The 18259-nt window shown below is 38.7% G+C and overlaps 1 protein-coding gene across 2 annotated transcripts in view; it reads left to right on the forward strand.

Annotated features, from left to right (window-relative positions):
• Window positions 1–458: 458 nt before the first annotated feature.
• NOX4 (NADPH oxidase 4) overlaps window positions 459–18259 on the forward strand; it is a 109950-nt gene continuing 92149 nt past the window's right edge. Inside the window, exons 1-6 of one of the 2 annotated variants that reach the window (XM_009566391.2) lie at window positions 459–599; window positions 1148–1243; window positions 12114–12224; window positions 13238–13322; window positions 13956–14053; window positions 16763–16790. In XM_009566391.2, the coding sequence (XP_009564686.2) occupies window positions 543–599; window positions 1148–1243; window positions 12114–12224; window positions 13238–13322; window positions 13956–14053; window positions 16763–16790 (475 nt within the window). In that variant the 5' untranslated portion in view covers window positions 459–542. Of the gene's footprint in view, window positions 1244–12113; window positions 12225–13237; window positions 13323–13955; window positions 14054–16762; window positions 16791–18259 lie in introns of both variants that reach the window. The other variant, XM_054087222.1, reaches the window with a different exon arrangement.

Below are 18259 nucleotides of genomic sequence, written 5' to 3' on the forward strand. Positions count from 1 at the left end.
AGGTAGAGGAGGTGCTCAGGGACATGGTTTAGTGGCAGATAGGAATGGTTGGACTCGATGATCCAAGAGGTCTTTTCCAACCTGGTGATTCTGTGGGGCAGGATCAAACCTGGAGCAGAGCACAACGAGGCCTTTTCCAGCTTTCTCGGACCTCCTGCCCAGCTCCGCAGCCCTTTCCCGGACAGCCCCTTTGTTTTCCCCGGGATTGCAGCACGTACGGCTGCTCCCCCGCTCCCTTCCTGCTTCTTGGATCACATTTCAGCAGAGGGGCAGAGCGTGGGGCGGGGAGAACCCCACGGACAGGGTTTCCCCCGCGGGGAAAAGCGCTTTTACAAGGTCCGAGGAGCATCGAGGGGCTCGCGGCACCGCTTTGACCGGGACAGACAAAGGCACAGCGCGGAGCCCCGGCGGCCGGAAGACAGGGCGGGGGGTGAGGGGTGGGGAGAGGGGAGGACCGGCTCTCAACAGCTGAAAAAGAGGGCTCGACCGCTTGTCTCCCCCCCAACACCCCCTTAGGTCCCGTCCCGCAGGCGCCCCGCACCATGGCTCTGTCTTGGAGGAGCTGGCTGGCCAATGAGGGGAGCAAACACCTCTTTCTGGTAGGGGAATGCCCCCTCTCCCGTGACTGAGAGGTGGGCGAGGGGGTGCTGGGAGGATCCGAGGGTATCGAGGAGCCCCCGGGAGGCGCCTCCCAGCCGTGGGGATGCTGGTACCCGGGAGGGGGGATGCGCTGCGCGGCACCGGGCACTCGCTGTGTGCGGGTTTGCTCTTTGTTCCATCCGCTTTGGGGAGGTTTCAGGGAGAGGATGTATCTCCTAAGAGGTTAAGGTCGCCCTGCCTTTGTCTCTTTGTTGCTAGTTTTTACCCAACTAAAGATTTAAAGCAGCGTTTTGTGTGTGGAGGGGTTTCCCGGCTAGCAGTAGTTTTAAGTCACAAAAGTAAACTTTTGGGACGCTGAATGAAAGTGAAAATTTCTCACGTAAGCGCTATTACTTTTATTATTTTAAAATATTCTATGATAAATGCTTGAACTTTTCTTCTCCCCTTCCATTTACAACAGGCTTATGAGTTTTATGAATGAAATTAACACTGAAAAGTTTGCACGTGTGACTTTCCCTTACAATCACTTGTTTCTGTTTCATTTTAGTTTTTCTGGCTCTCCCTCAATGTGTGGCTCTTCTGGAAAACCTTCCTGCTCTATTATCAAGGGCTGCAATATTATTATTTGCATCAGATGTTAGGGGTGAGTGACCCCCTCGTTACTATTTGCCATGGAAATTGGGATGTTGGGAGATGGGAAAGGGGCAGAATGGATTTCCTTATCAAGGATGACACAAAATGCGCATTACCTTTTGCCCTGGAAATTGGGATACTGGGAGGTGACAAAGGGGCATTTGCGAATCGAGGATGACAGAAACTTCCTGTTAAGTCTGCAAAGTGGGAAAAATCAAGTAGGAAATTACTGGGATATTGTTGGTGGTTGTTTAGGAGGAGAAAGTGAATAGTGTTGAGAAGAAAAAGAGGCAGTCAAGTGTGAGACTGGTCTTACCCTGTCCTCTCCTCCCTCGCTGTGTTCCAGGCTGCAGACAGGCTCATAGGAACACAAACATGCTCAATAGTCAATTGGACAGCTTTTTGCCATCAAAACGTTAGCCAAGTTTATGGGCTTATGCTGGCGAATTCTTTTTAATGCAGTTATTGTGATACATGTTTACTGAAGGAATTATTTTGGTAAGTTCTTTCAGTCTTTGCCATCCTCATAGACCCCGTGTTCTGTGCAAATTAGTGTAAAATATATCATTTTAGTTTTCATTTCTGGTAAAACTTCTTGGAATCTGAATGGTTTAATGAAGATTGGACTCTTGATTTAGCAAGGGTAATATCCACCACCCCAAGAAGAACTCAAGAAGATAATTTGAGGAAGTGAGATATATGTCTGTCTTGTGAAGTTATCTACAGCTATGACATTGCAGTTGTTTGAAATTACTTCTACGCAAAAGGATAGGTTAAGAGTTAACAACTTTCTGGAAAATGGATTTGAGAATCCAGGAGAGAAATGGATGAATAACAAGATGCTTTGTAGAGCTGTGTCATGCTCAGAAATGGCTTTCAATGGAAAGCTGACATAGGTCTAAAGCACAGTTAATGCACATCTTAATCTGCTATAGAGCCTCTGGGTTTTAACTTCAGTACACCCATGATGTATTTTTTCATATGGCTGATATCATTGCCATACTAGCCAGTTCCATAAGCTTTTCTGAACTTTCTTGGAAGTAAGTTGACTTGATGTATTTTTCTGTTTTTCTTCTTCTTATGGCTGACTCAAAGTTTTCAAGAAATTAATTTTAGCAAAGGTAATGCAGAAAGAAAGGAATGAGAATACTTAAATCCTTCATGATGATGAGTTCTTGACAGAAAAAAACTGAAAATGTGTTTAATTTGACCATAATTTCTAAAGGCTTTGCAGCCCAGTGCATTCGTCTGAAAACTGTGTTTGTTCTATGCAGAGTAAGTGGGTTGTTCAGAAAGCAAATGTTCTTGGGTCACTCTGTTAGGCCAGATGGTATCAATCAGCAAAATTCTTGTGATTTCAGAAGACACATTGTCTTATACCAGCTCATTGTCTGGTCCTTTTCTGGTTTTCTTGTACTTCAAAATGAAAGGCATAGACAAAGCAATATGTGTGTTCAGAACCTGTGACACCATTCAAGCAACAGATTCCTTGCCTTGGTCAGGAGATGAGAACCAGGAGACTGTGTGTTTGAGTTTGTGTAACTGTGTCTGCAACTGTGGGAAAAAAATACCAAAGAAATTTACATACTTTCTAAAATGAGGAGAGTGTAGAGCTAAGTCTGAAAGATACTTTTAGTCAAAATTCTGAAACTCATTTAAAAATGTTGAGAATATTAAAGACTCTAAACCAGCCTTCCAATTTGCCTTTTACAGTTTGTCTAAATATCATCCTAATAGCCAAAGTCAGCTTTCTGCCTTCACTTCAGTATATTTGTGTATGCATATAAATCATAGAGATTGTGTAGCAAGGGTTGGGGAAACTGAGCCCGACTTTAGTCTCTTGAGGAAACATGGTAAGCAAATCCATACTACAGCTGCTGTTACTTTTTTCAGGGATTTTAGCTCCTCTTATTTTCCTACTTTGGTTTGTGTAGCTCCTAGCCCATGGCCCATCTCCATAACCAGTCTCCTCTCTGTTCCATACATGAATGAGTGGCATGAAGTTCCTCTGTGCTGCTTCTTGATGTTTGAAAATTTTAAGATGAAAATTCTTCATTTATAATTCCACCGCCATTTCTTAATGCATTTTTTGTGGATACTCTAATGAAAATGAATTCATTTTTCCAGTTATTTAACAAAAAAAAAAAAGCAAAAGAAATGGCATCTTTTGTATAAAGTACAATTGTCTTGTTTTTCAGTCTGCTAAGGAGTATTTTTTCTCTCTTTGTATACTACGATAGTTTGAAATCTCCTCAAGAACGTCTGCACTTGCAGCACTGAAAGCTTTGCCACAGGTAATTTTATTGTTTACCAAGTAACAGAATGAAGAACAAGGAGAGTTGCTGTAGGAAATAGGATTGTGGTATGAAATGACATCTTGGACTGAATATCCTGAATATATTCAGTTTTGCCACACTTCTTTCTGATGTGAAGAAGGAGAAGCACTAAGGTTATTCTTCCCTTCAGTGGTCACTGGAGTGGTTCACTTTCCTTCAGTCTCCTGAGAAGGAGGCTCAGTGTTATTAGTTGCCGATTGCATCCTATGTGACCTTTAACAAGATATTTAGCACAGGATTTTAAAATTATTTAAGTGCCTAACTCTCACTCAGTCTTTCAATGACAATCTTTCTCATCCTTAATTCTACACCTGTGAAAATACACTCAGAGCATGGTGGTGTCCTGGGATTACAAAGAGAATAAATGTGTCACAGGCACTGATGTGCTAGGAGGTTAATCAGCCTATACTATGCTACAAAATTTAGTGAGTAGATTTATCTTCTGTCAAATGACCCTGATTTGCTCAGTTTGAGTCCTGTTGATGAGACCATGAACTCTTCACTGTGGAATCACCATCTCTGAAGGTTTTGAAAAACTAATTGGGCAAACTGAGCAAACTTAGTCTGAGTTTAGTGTTGAACCTGCTTATGGTGGTTGGAACAGAAACATCCTGAGGTCCCTTCCAACTACGGTAATTCTGTGATTATATGATTCTTCCAATGTAAGTTCAACCAGAAGCCAGTGGATGTAAACCTCTTACCTGTACTTTTACCTTTATGAACCATCCCTTTGGATACTTAAACTGCTTTGTAATACTGCAGATCATAGTCTTACCACATGAATACATCCATTGCTACTGGTTCAGGCACATGATTCATTAATTAAGTTTTTCATAATTTTACAAATGTTAACTTCTGGCCTTACATTGCTTGAAGAAGAGAAGCCTGGGAAACACCCAACAGGTGTGGATTTCCTATAAAGAAGTGTGACAAAGATGAAAGGAATATTCTTATCCTTGAGTTCATGATAGATACTACAAGATGTTGTAGGTGTGAATTACAGAAAGGAAGACTAATAAATTACTTGCCATGGCTCCAGAGTCTTCATTGTTGGCGATTTTGTGTCTGCTTAGTCAGAGAAATGTTCCAGATTATTAATTTCTTTGCAGACTTCAAGATTCAGAAATCTTCAGATTAGTTGGCTGTTTGTTTTCCAACAAGGTTGCTTGCATCTGACCAACAAATTCAGTCCTAACTCCGGTATTTGCCTTACTATAGATCTCAAATCTTGCTTTTAAGAGCATTAAATGAAATACCTGTTTCATGTTGTTCGAGTTCCTCATGAACAGAAAGAACATTGAGATCATTTTGTTGTGGCGTAAAAGGTCTCTTTTCCCGTATTCCCTCTCTAGTTCCTGCTCAAATAACCCTAAAGTAGTCAAGTGGATGTTAATGCAAGAGATAAGGTGAGTTTCACACCGAAGTGGAGAAAATGCATTCTCAGAAGGGTCTCGTTGGGAAAAGATGGAATAACTGAAAATGAGACTGAAAAGAAAAAGTGCTGCCTCATTCTTTTATCTATGTAGTTGTTGCCTTCTTACTCTGCAGGACTGTGTGTCACGTTTATTTCATCTTTATTCACTGCTTGAAATATGTTCCAGATGTTCCAGTAACTTGCATCTCTCTCCTTATTGGCTTATCATAACGATAGACATTTTTTTAATTGAGGCCAAATTTTGCTTTCATTGATCCTTATGTAACTGCACTGCAGCTTGCTGCCCCCACACATCTGAGCACTGAAATGAAGCTATCTATCTTGACTCTTTATTTTCCTTAAAGGCGTATGTTTTTGTTATTTAGTTGTCTTGTAACCAGGCTATTTGGGATTTGCTCTTTGGGGCGTTGCAAAGATGTCTAATAATAGATTTGTTGCTATGGAAGCGCTGTGTGTATATATGCGCATATATATGTGTGTGTGTGTGCAGGATTCCCTAATAAAGACTGAGGGTGTTAATCCACAAGACCTTATCACCTTATCTTGATAGTCCCTTTGAATCTGCAAGTAAATCTTTTCTTGTGCTGTCTTTGCCACATCTCAATTTTTTGTTTGCCAAAACATTTTTTTCTTCACCACTTTGTCCTTCCTGGTCAGCTCACAGTTCAGCATCATTGTTGAGATTGTTCTCAGTTATAAGCATTTAGTAATTTTGGTTTTGTACCATATAAGTTTTTGCTTTTTTTTTTTGTTTGTGGGTTTTTTTTTTTTGTTTTTTTTTTTTTTAGCTCAAATTGCAGTAATTCTCTGAAGGACACCTATATTATTAACTTTTAAGGAAGAACTTCTGTATTGGCAGAACTTCTTGTGAAACTGTCAATAGTGGAAGTTCAATGAGGTATGTCTCAAAAGATTAACTGAAATTTTAACTACTGTATCATGTAGACTTGTGTTAAAAATAGTCTTCTTGTCATCATTGCTCCTCATTCTAAGATGATCATGGCATAATACTTTGTGTAGAATAGAACTGAATTACAGCCAAAATGTTTTTGTTGATTATTCATTATATTATGTATTATTCCAGGGTTCCCATGGTGGTCTGACAATAGCAGCTCTTAAAATAAAAATAGCTGGATATACACCAGAAGACTGGTTTAACAGACCATGTAGACCGTGTTACCTACTGTCTTGTGATAAGGGGAAATAATTGAACTTAAAATAAGACCTTAGTAGTAAACATTGCATCATTTTTGCGTGACTGTGACTCAAATATGGCAATAAGCAACTAATCATAAAATACTAAATAAATGAAATAATTCATTGTAAAAAATAAGTAAATTGCCAAACAACTTAACTGTACAAAAAGGTATGAATCAGCAATGTTGAAGAGAGAAAGCTACCCTACTAACATTCCTTCATGGTTTTCCATTCCACTATTTAGCAAATACTAAATATTCATTCATAGTGCAATTACAGTGGAAGAATACCCTTTCATTAATTTTAATTCAATGCTATCTGCACAAAGAAAAAAAATAAATAAAGCAGGAAATTACTGCCTCAAATATGCAGTACACTTCTAGGAAAGTGTGATTTAAGTAGTTTCACCAATGGTTCATTTAAGGTTTAATTCTGAAGAAATAAAGTTGAGTAATTTCTGCTGCAACAAGCCCGTGCCCAGTTTGAAAGCAATGGTAAAGTAATACATTTGGTAATACTTAGAATCACAATTAATTCAAGACCCAGAAAAATAAGACAGTACTAAGTTAGCTCTAAACATATATCAAACCGCAAAAATACCCCTATGATACCAATTCTTTCCAAATGGTTTCCAAGTGGTCTCTTTCTTGACCCTGTTTGCATTGTCTGGGTGGCATAGTAACAAATTAACATAACATATTGCAAGATTTTTAACAGTAGTAGATGTTTTGCTCAAAGGCACTGGTTCTAGAAGAGAATACATATCCTCACTAACTAGGTAAGAAACGAGAGAAACATAATCCCTTCTTCTTCCTAACATTAGCGATATCTTAAGAAAAAAAACAAATAGTGTTATTTTATATTAGTGGCATGTAAAATTGCTGTAGGATCAAAAAGAGACAAAATAACCGCTCCAAAATCTCTGCTGGATACTCTTTCATCCACTTTTGCTGATATCAAATCCAAGCATTTGACAACCTCCTTCTGTACTCTGCCTACACAGTACCATGCATGCTGTTATCCCATTTCAAAGAGGGGCAAAGAGGCATAGTAAAACTAAAGGATTAATCGAATTCACAGAGGAAAGCCATGGCAAGGACAATAGAGAATTGGACCCACTACAAAATAAAATTCTAAAAACTAGTCCAAACTTTTTTCTCCAGACAAGTATAAAACAACCACCATATTCTCCTCTCCATAGGAGTGAAAAAGGGCTCCAGAAATTTAAGTTCCCATCTGATGCTTGGTCCCACAGAAATTGCAATGGACTTCTGGCTATGCTAGTGGAGAAGCAAAGCATGGAGAAGCAAAGAGTCGGTTCCTGTCAGATGTTTTGTGTGCTGCAGGGCAAATAAGCTTCTCCACATTTAGGCAAAAGATTTCAGTATTAGGTTGAGGGCTAAAGTAATTTACTGTGTATCACAGAATTCCCCAAATTTCACGTCCAAAACACGGACGTGAATTTTACCTGCAGCTGCTGTGCATAGAAATCTAAGATTCAGTATGGGGTTGCAAATCTATTGGGGAGCAAATTGTAGGACCACTTCAAGAAACATTGCCCTGTTGTTCTATTTCACCTTTCAAGCCTGTCTTGTAGGGGGAAAAAAAAAAAAAGAAAAAAAAAAAAGGAAGAATATGAAAGATCCTTTTTCTGATTGCCAAGACATCATTATATGGAGCCAACAATCTGAAACAGGACATGGAGAAGGAGAGATCACACTTGACTCTCTGGAGGCCTTTCCTTTAACTTTTCAATCTTCTGTGGTTTAGGTCAACTTAAAAGGTTGTGGGAAGACTCATAAGCCACATGCTGTTCTGGAGACACAGGTCACAGACCACGTCCCCAGATCAGTACAAGACCAGATAAAAAAATATTTATTTTCGTAGATGGGCGAAACTGTGCTACTCAATATGCCTCCCTTTGACATTACTTTGTTTTCTTCATAAAGTACTCCTTGTTTTGCGTAACAGAGCACTGATATTCTAAGGAGGAGGACAGATCTGAATTGTATGGATAGCAATTATTCCCCCTAAGTCTGCCAAATCTGGCTGGAGATTGAGAGAAAAAAACCCAACCCTAAGCAGATGAAGGGAAGCTGGAAGGAAGCATAATGCAAGGGTAGTGGAAATCTGCCAAAATATGTGAAAACTTCTATAAAAGTTTCACTTGGTTTTGCTCCTGAAGATGGAAGGTTTCAAGATAGGACTCTGCAAATCCCAGCTTCACATTCTGCAGTCCTTTAAAAATTATTCTAAGACAAATGTAATTCTTTTGAATCACATTTGGAAAAGCATATTAAATATTTTTTTAAAAAGAACAAACAACACCCTGCAATACAGAGAATACAACAGCCGCCCAGTTGTCCATGCTAATTCAACGTCAGTCTTCTGCTTGCATGTAAGAATCAAAACATACATATGGTATTATAGAAATGGAGAAACATTAGGAGTTGACAGTTTTTAGCTCTTTCATGAGGTATAGGATGCCTTCCCTGCACTACTGAGAATCAATATTCTCACCATTTACTCATGATTCGCCAATTGGGCATTCCTTGAAGGTTTTCCTTCTCTTTCTGTGCACGTGTTAAGGCCATATTCTCGTTTCACACACAGTCCCATTGTGTTAGATGTACTCCTTCTCTTGTTTAACTCAGTCATGCAATCTGAAGAAAGCAACTGTCTTACGCTAGAATTTACTATTACCTTCCAACTTCTCTGATAATCTCCAAACAAATATTCATTTACAAGATTTTAGACCAAACGTTCATCTTTATTAACCTATGCATCAGTTAATTTAGGCTGTTATAATCCTGATGTCAGGAAATACAATTTTTAACAATACTTTTTTCAGTGTTGCTGTGTTAGAATTTTTTTTTTTGCATCAGGCAGAATGATACACACAGACTGGATGAGACTTGTTCCAGTCTCACGCTTCTTCTGCAGCAACATTAAAGCATGGTAACATTTTATATACTGATGATCAACAGGAGCCTGAGTAGTTGGTCACACAAAACGCAGCATAATCTGAACTCTACAAGGTCAGTAATGAGTCAGTGGATTAAGGGTACCCAAGTCCCCCCGAAGAGACTCACAACCCACTGTAACTCATAGCCATGGCAGGATTAACTCTATTGTAGGCTATTTCAAACTGGACTGTTTTGTTGAAGTTTTGAAAAAAAATAGTTGTGCCTTGAAAAGAAAGTCTTCAACTGTTTTGTTGAAGTTTTGCAAAAAATAGTTGTGACTTTAACTTATTAATTTTATTGCAACATTTTTCAGCTTTTGGTTATTAGTCAAGAGCTACAAAATGGTTCAGTTTACTTCTGGGTTTTGCATGATGCTAGTTCTACATAATTCTTTTGTTTTTCATAACATAATCATTTAATCACTGAAATACTATAGCACATCAGCAAACTCTAATAAAAATGCTTATATGTGTTTAATGACCGTGTTTTTGAAGCTATTGCTTTTATGAGGTTTAGAGCTCATTTTTAACTTCCCTTTAGAGGAATAATAATTAATGAAAATAGAAACAGTCTTGTATATGGAAATGAGACATTATAGAGACATTTTACTTGCCATTATGTCCCATAATTTCAAGGATGTTGCAGTTTTATCTGGTAGTCCAAAAATATTTATGATGTTCTAAAGTCACTTTAATATACTGTGGGCAAGGATAGAGAAATATTGATCATGGTTGTTCACATATGTTTTTTAGTCATACTTTGTGAAGTGGAAAGTAACATCAACATTCAGTAAAATCTCAGCTCAGTTGCTGAGGCTGTGGCCAGTGTACCTGATGCTCAGCTGTAGTCTTTGCACTTGAGCTCTGGACCAGCTGGGTGAGTCCAGAGGGGACAGGAGAGTGTGGTCTAAAGTCTAAAGAACATGACTTGTGAGGGGGAAGTAGCAAGAATAATCTCTCGTTGTGCATGTGGATAGAACGTGAAGTAAGAGAGGAAATAGAAGCAAAGGAGGTTTTATATAATGAAAAAAAAAGGACAAAGTGCAAAAGAAGAAACACTAGAGGAGATTTGGAGAGTGGGAAAGAACTGGGTGATGTCATTCATTTTGGTCGTATTTTTATAATTCAGTAGGTTAACTCTTCTGTAAGTGTCCCTCTCAGCGTGACTTCCATGAGATCTGCACCCAGGGTGTTTGCCAGGGATCCCTCAGTGTGACTTCCATGAGATCTGCACCCAGGGTGTTTGCCAGGGATCCTTTGTTTACATAGAAGAGAGACGGGTAGAGCACGTTTTGTGGGGTAATTGCTCCTGCTTCTCACAAGTAAGAACCTGCCCTTCTGCCTGCTTTGTTCAGTGGAAGCTGGTAATGTCTGTTGAGGAGATCCCTAGCACTTAGGTCTAACTAAATAATTTAAAGTAGCCAGAAGAGAAACGAGATTTCGGTGAACAGCTTGATACATCAGGTAGACTGAATATCTTCACCTTTTGTTTGCCTACTGTATAAGTGTGAGAGCAGGAAATTTTGATGGTTTATGATACTGAGAAGCTCCCATCATCTTGTCGTGCTTGTGATCCTGACAGACATGCTAAAGTCCAGTTATTTTGCTCACTTTATTTTTCATAGTTTATATATTCATCTATTTCTGCGACATGTAGATAAACAAAAAACAAGTAATAGCAATTACAGATTATGAAATTACAAGAATTTTTAATAAATTTTGTAAAAATATATTTCCAAATAAATAAAATCTTTTTTTCTCTCCAATTTTGTTTCTTCTTCTCGATAAGAAAGATACGAATATAATAAATGTTTCGCTGATGAATTTTTTTTGACTGAGAGATAGTAAATGTTCTTTTTTATATAAGGTTTCACTTTGGAAAAGTAACGAATCTTTACTAATTTTTAATAAAAAAATTGTAGCTGTTCAAGTTAGTCACATACCACTGCTGTATTTGAGTTATAATATGATAATAGGTTTTTATTAATTTCTTCAAGAGTTGAAAAACTTGGAGTTTAGAGAACATTGTAAGAAATATCCTTTTAGAGATCTGTTGACAGTCTAAAAGCATCTTTTATATAAGCTAGTAAAATGGTAATTGAACCTAATAACTAGGAGAACAATGGCATTTTGCTAACTTTTAAAAAATTCATAAATGAATGAGAATATATAATAAGATTAAAAAATACAGGATTCTGACATTAAGGTGTGCTTTGTTCATTTATTTGACAAGTAGTTTTGTTCTAATTATGTAAGTTCCAAATATACCAATGAAAGTATCAGTGAAATTAGATGTCCTTACATTTTCCAGCTATTGCATAGTTATAATGAAGAAAACCTGCTTTCTTTAGGTCCAAATATGGCACTGCGTAGTGTGAATGGATGAGGAGTTCTGTGACAATTCTGTGATGATCCTTAGAACAGTATAATAATTTCAATTTAATTGAATATTTTTTTTTTTTACATCTTTTTCTGGCTTGTTTACCAGAAAATCATTATACTTTACTTAATTGGCTCTCTAGTGTCGTCATAGCATTTATTTCTCTTATTTAATTATGTCTGTTGAAGCTTTCATGTAATTTCTGTGTGGACACTTATTGTTCTCTCAGATATGTTTTTTACCATGTGGCTTTGATCACTGATGAGGATGTTGGTTATTTTTAGTAGAAAGTTGTCATTTGCTGACATTATTGCTGACAAAATTAATTTTTAATGATTCTTTGATGCAAAGCTGAGAACGGTTTTTCTCAGAGAACAGGACAGCATATCACATGTTCAGTGTTTTTTCCAATACACATAAAGCATCATGGAAGTCACTATTCTGATGAGTCAAGAGTGAATGGAAGCTGTTCAGTTTCACAGCAAGGAAAAGGAGGTTGCATACTGACACCTGAACCATTAGATCTTTTTTCCTCCCTGTAATCTAACTCTTGCTATGTTTGTTCAGCTAGGATTATGTATTAGCAGAGCTTCAGCATCTGTCCTCAATCTCAACTGCTGCCTGGTCCTTCTACCAATGTGCCGTGTTCTCTTGGCCTTCCTGCGAGGATCTCAGAAGGTAAGGACTTTATTCAGAACTGAGCAGTTGGGAAAAAGAGAGGGCCCTGATCTCTGTTTAGTCTGAAAACAAGAGGAAAAAACTCTGCTATATCCCCATCTGTTATACAGTATGTGCCTGCATGGTACAAGTATTGGACATTTAGTGTTAGTGTCATGACCCTTTTGAAGACAATGCCTTGCCTGACATTGTCTGGTTTGATTGGACCTGTTGTGAGGAATGTGTCTTCAACACATTTTTGAAGGATAGGGTCTCGCTGTGAAGCTTTGACCAAGTGAAGTCTCCTCCTTCTTTTGTGACTTTAATATAGAAGGCATCTGTGTCCTCTCTATTGCTTCCTGATAGCATTCAATAGAGCAAAAAGAATTATCTCTGTGTGACCAGAAGTGTCCTGCTGGAGATGACAGAATTTTAAATAAAATTATCCAACCTGATATATCCATTATAATGGGAGCAAAAGAAGTTCAGGCAAAGCTATAAGGGTTTGCTTTCTGTACCAGTGTTCAGTAAACAATAGTTTAGCTTGTTCGTGAGTCGCCTGTTTCTTTTATATATATAATGCTTTTGAGGGACAACTGTGTTTTTTAGATGATTGCAAATTCAGACTATGATTTCTGTTCACCATGTGACAATGCCTGTAAGATTTGATGCCTATAGGTGCGTATGTATATGCAAGTATACATAGATCTATTCCCCTCTGATCCTGCTCACTAAAGAGTCAGTGACGCCTACAACTCTTAGTGCTAGAATTCAGAAATTTAAGGCCAGAAGGCATGCTACTTTAATGTACTCTTGACATCTATGTAATACAGATCCAACTGTAATTTCTTCTTTAAGACCTCAAAATTGACTTATTGACATAATCCTGTAGTTTTTAAATTTTGGCACTGTGCTTGCAAGATTGTTAAACCTAGTAAGAGCTGAAGTTGCTATTAGTTCACCTCAGTTGCTGTTAGTATTTTTTTCTTTGCTTTGTTTTAGAAGAGAGATTGCTTGAATTCTTATCTTATTAGGTTGCCAGCAAGAAAACCAGAAGGCTGCTAGATAAAAGTAAAACTTTCCATGTGACATGTGGTGTTACGATATGCATATTTTCAGGTGAGATCTTACTGTGCTGAGCTGCAGCTTACTTGGGAGACACATTAAAGCAGTATTTTGTGTTTTTTCTTGTGCAGTACATTTGGGGGTAGTCTTGCTCTGTGCTTCCCTGCCTTAAATTGTGAATGCTTTCTTAGATGTGCATGGCTTTTGGTTTGTTTTTTCTTTAAACACTATCCTTACATTCTAATGCCAAGCCTTTCATTAAAATTCCAGTTCCTGAAAGGACAGGTATATAAGATCAGATCAAAATATGCTGTTGTAAGTGACCTTCGATTCTGCCTGAGGAATTGAGCAGGATGCTACTGGCTTATTTGCAGAAAAGGGAACAGTGGAGGCAAAACCAGAATTCAGTGAAGAAGAAACATTCTTTGATAAACACAGTTGAATGTTGTCTCCCAGCTGAAGCATTCCAGTACAGAAATGATTGCTCTAGTTTTAAAAAAATCTTAAAATACCTACAGCTTTCTGCCATGAATAGCTATAACCTGGTTATAAAATAATTCCTTAGTCCCTGATGTGCCTCATGCAGGTGATGTTATTATAGCTTGACATCTTGGTAGCCACTTTTCTTTACTTCAGGGAACATCTGTCTCTTGTTTATGCATTTCAGCTTTACTCTGTTTTTTTTAGTCTTACATGTTGCTGCTCATCTGGTGAATGCTCTTAACTTCTCTGAGAACTACAATGAAGATTTTCTGGCACTAAATGCAGCAAACTATCGTGGTGAGGTGAGCCAGTTGCCCTTTTGTATTTTGCTTTAAAGTATATAATTGAAATATATGTTTGTTTCTACATCTGATTCCATTGTGTGATCCATCCTATGTTCTATACAAGACTACTGCTTTTGTGCATTGAAAACTCACCATCATGTGAATTGCTGTGATTTTATTTCTTTCTCTGGACAAAGCATGTATTAAGCACTTTCTTTAAGCCAGCAGGATTCAGACCTATTGAATTATAAGGCGGTGAATGCTGTCATCAAGTCCTATCACCTTGCACCCTGTTCTCCTGCTTCTCTACGACATGCTTTAACTTTTACTCATCCCTAAACTAATTGTGTTGTTGGACTAGATGATTGTTCTAGGTCCCTTCCAACTGAAATAGTTTAGTCTCTTCTTCTGCTTCTCTCTGTTCCTTGTGTGGGCCTGATTGAGACACTTCTGCTGCTGTTTTAGGAAAATACAATCTACATTTGTGATATTTAGAATATAGTGCTATGTGACATGCAATGAGGATTTGAGGATAGTAAGATTTGGGACTGATTTTGCAATTTTACGCTGCAACTAGCATTGTCCTAAAGGTTGGATATGTTACCAGGTGTGCGATAAGTCACTAACTACATCGCTGAGACAGACATTATTTCATGCAAGTTCAGACAAATCCCAGATGCTTGGAGGTTTTCCTCAAATTGAGAACACCTCAAGGGGTTTGTCGCCTTCGTTTGTACACAAAGTTACGCAAAGCCATACATTTATTCATCGTGCATGTAATCACATATTTAAATGTAAATACAATGTCAAGTCATTCCTTGCACCTTCTGTGCCTGCTCTGAGGGGGTCCTTAGAGGTGCATGGTGTTCATCACCACCAAAATTACCTGTCAGGCTCACCTATCAGTCAACTCCTCCACATTTCCTCCCGCTTATTGGTGCACTGTGTCCAAACTGCTGGCTTGGAACTTTTTAATTTACTTACATTCCCAATTCTCCATGGAAAACTCATGCTAATAAATTGCGCTATAATTTCCAAAAGCCTAGTCTTTCTTTTCTATAAAAAAACATACAGCTGAACAAACTTCAATCCCATATCACAAAATTTACAAAAGATAATCATTAAATGGGACCTGTCTTGGATAAGACTCCTGCCTATATGATGATCCTAAGATATTCTGAAGGTACGTGAAAATATTGTGGGCTTTTACCAAGAGAGGGAACTGTAGTGTATGTGCTAAGATTGGAATTAGTTGTCTGCATGTATTGGACTGGGAGCTGCTTTCCACTTACAAAATACTTTGTTTGTATGACTTCTCTGACTGTGGTGCAGATCTCTTGAAGGCATACCACATTCCTGGTCCTTCCTCTGGGTGCTTGGTTGTGCATTTGGCACTGGAGAGATGTTTGCAGACTTTAGGAGTAAGATCAGAGTCCAGGAGTCTTTCTTCTTTGGGCTACAATCAAGTTCTCTCTTGTTTATATTCATTCTAGTCTCGAGTCTGCATTTCTCTTCTACCAGGTTCATTAGGAAAGATTTAGAATAACCCTATTACAGCTGCATCCCTTCCTGGAAAAGGAGAGCTTGACTCAGCCCGGCTCATAAGGACCAACAACCAAGGTCTTCTGCTCTACGGGTGAATGATGTAATCACTGAGTTATTCTATGGCAGGCAGACATGCCCACACCAAGTATTGTGCTGAGGTTCTGGATTGAACTCAAGTGCCTGTGTGTTAGGAGTGATCTAATAGATTTAGCCTCATCAGGAACTTTAGCGGAAGCTTGCCACAGGCAAGAAGATATCAGGGTGTGCATGGCATTCTATACTAAGCAGCCTTAGGAATTTTGTAGTAGAAAATGGAGATGATAACAAGATTTTAGTAAGTCTAGGATCAAATCCTCACAGATTTTAGGTACTTCAGTAGGTTTTGCACCTTTGTGCTTGAATTCCACTTAAACATGCTTTATAAATGTGGTGGGCAGTCTGGATGCCACTGTCATCTTCTGTACACGAGTGCACAAGTTTGGATGTAGAAAAGATCACAGAGAGGGATGCTCCATTTTTCCTGACCTGTATGAAAACTGCTCACCTCCACTCACTGCATTTTGCTGCAAGTTTAATAAAACCAAGTTTTTCACTTCAGTGAAGACAAAACCTCATGAGGCATAGGGCTCAGGGGGAGTGAGGCAGCTTACTGTGAGGTTGAGATATCCCCTCTTCCCTCATATATGATGAAGGACACAGGAACATCTGGCCTTGTATTGTCAGGTCCTTTGTGTTCAGTCCTGCTTCACTAGACTCCACTGCGAATTTCTTGGTAATGTAACTGGCAGTAAAATGCTCGCTGCTGGTCTTTCATTTAAATTCAAAATCTCTCTCTCTTCTGCTTCCTCTGTCCTCTCAAAAGTATGACATAATTGAGTAAAGTTAGACTTTGAAAAAATAACTATTTTTTTTAATTATTTCTAAAATTATCCAGATCCTAATTTTTTGTAACAGATCAGGACTGTCTTCACTGGGGGAATGCAAAGGCTAAAGATTTAGTTTATGTTGAATTACGGTCAGTATAAACTGCTACCAAATACCAAATCCATTCCTGCATTCAGATTTAGGGAATGCTTATGGCGATCAAGCATGTGAGCTTTATGAGCTACTTATTTTTATTACATTATTAATATGGATATAAAAACATATATGTTGACTCTTTTTGGCCTCTCTATTTTTCAGGATCCAAGGAAGCTGCTTTTTGCTACTGGTAAGCCTGTTGCAAAACTGAATGAGAAGGTTTGCTGCTTCTCATCCTTGCTCTCCAGACAAAACATTTTGATCCTGTGTTTGTATGCTCAATTTGTTGTATCTCAGCTAGGTTGAGATGTGTTACTTGTGTTAATATAAACTAGATTTGCTTATCCAATAGTCAGGGGGGAGGAGTTACATAAACCCTGTAACAGGATGAGCAGCGTCTTCAAAGCTGTTGTTGTACAGATGAGTCAGTTGAAAATCATCAGTTTCAAACAGAGATTCTGCATAATATTAACACAAAATTCCTAAATGATCCAATTTCTAGAAAAAGAAAAACAACAAAAAAGCAGTCATCTTGTTTCGGCTGATTTATTTGAGGTTGGTTTGACTTCAGAGCAGTCTAAACTGTTACACAGGAATCAGACTTCAGCACACATAAAGAACAAATAAGCAAAGGCATTTTCTGTGCAGGAATTTAGAAGGGAGCAGTGTTTGGGTAGGGAAGGGTAAGCACAAACCCAAGCTGCCGTGTTTCATGGGAAGGTAAAAGTCCTTTCTAGTATCAGCCCTTTTCCACTTTTATTTACATCAAATGTGAAAATTCCAACTTGGTAACATTTAGGGCATGGTCCAGGGTTGTAATTCTGAACAGCAATAAATGACATTCTAGACCTGTTAATTCCTATATGTGTGCCAGAAGTAGCAGTGTGTGAGAAAAAGCTTTCCAAAGACCCTAAGCAAGATGTAGGTCAGTTGTGAGTAGAGGAAATGAGAAAGTGAAATTATAGAAATTGAGGTATAAGTTAACTGCTAACTGTAAATAGATTGGGTAACTACAGAGCTGGCCCATCTTTAAGGATGCTTTCCATAGAGCACAAGAGCTCTCCGTCCCCAGGCGCAAGAAGTCTGGCAAGTGACCGGCATGCCTGAGTTGTGACCTGTGGCTGAAACTAAAGGGCAAGAAGGAAACGCACAGACAGTGCAAGCAGGGCCAGATATCCTGGGAAGAGTATAGGGTTGCTGCCCAGTTGTGTGGGGATGGGGTCAGGAAGGCCAAGGCATGACTGGAGCTGAAATTGGTGAGGGATGAAAAGAATAGCAAGAAGGGCTTCTACAGGTATGTAAATCAGAAAAGCAAGGTCAAAGAGAGTGTACCTTTCCTGATAAGTGAGACTGCCAAGCTAGCAACAACAGATGAGAGGAAGGCTGAAGGACTCACATTTTTGCCTCAGTCTTCACTAGCAACCTCTCTTCCCACACCTCTCGAAGGGGTGGGCTGCAAGACACGGACTTGGAGAGCAAAGTCCCTCCCACTATAAGAGAAGATCAGAGCTGTGACGACCTGAGGAACCTGGCTATACATAAGTCCATGGGGCTGAATGAGATGCATCCAAGAGTTCTGAGGGAATTGGCCTATGTAGTCTCCAAGACACTCTCCTTGATATTTGAAAAGTCATGGCAGTCAGACTATCTCTAGTGACT

This window comes from Cuculus canorus, chromosome 1 (genome assembly GCF_017976375.1).
Source record: "Cuculus canorus isolate bCucCan1 chromosome 1, bCucCan1.pri, whole genome shotgun sequence".
Lineage (NCBI taxonomy): Eukaryota > Metazoa > Chordata > Aves > Cuculiformes > Cuculidae > Cuculus > Cuculus canorus.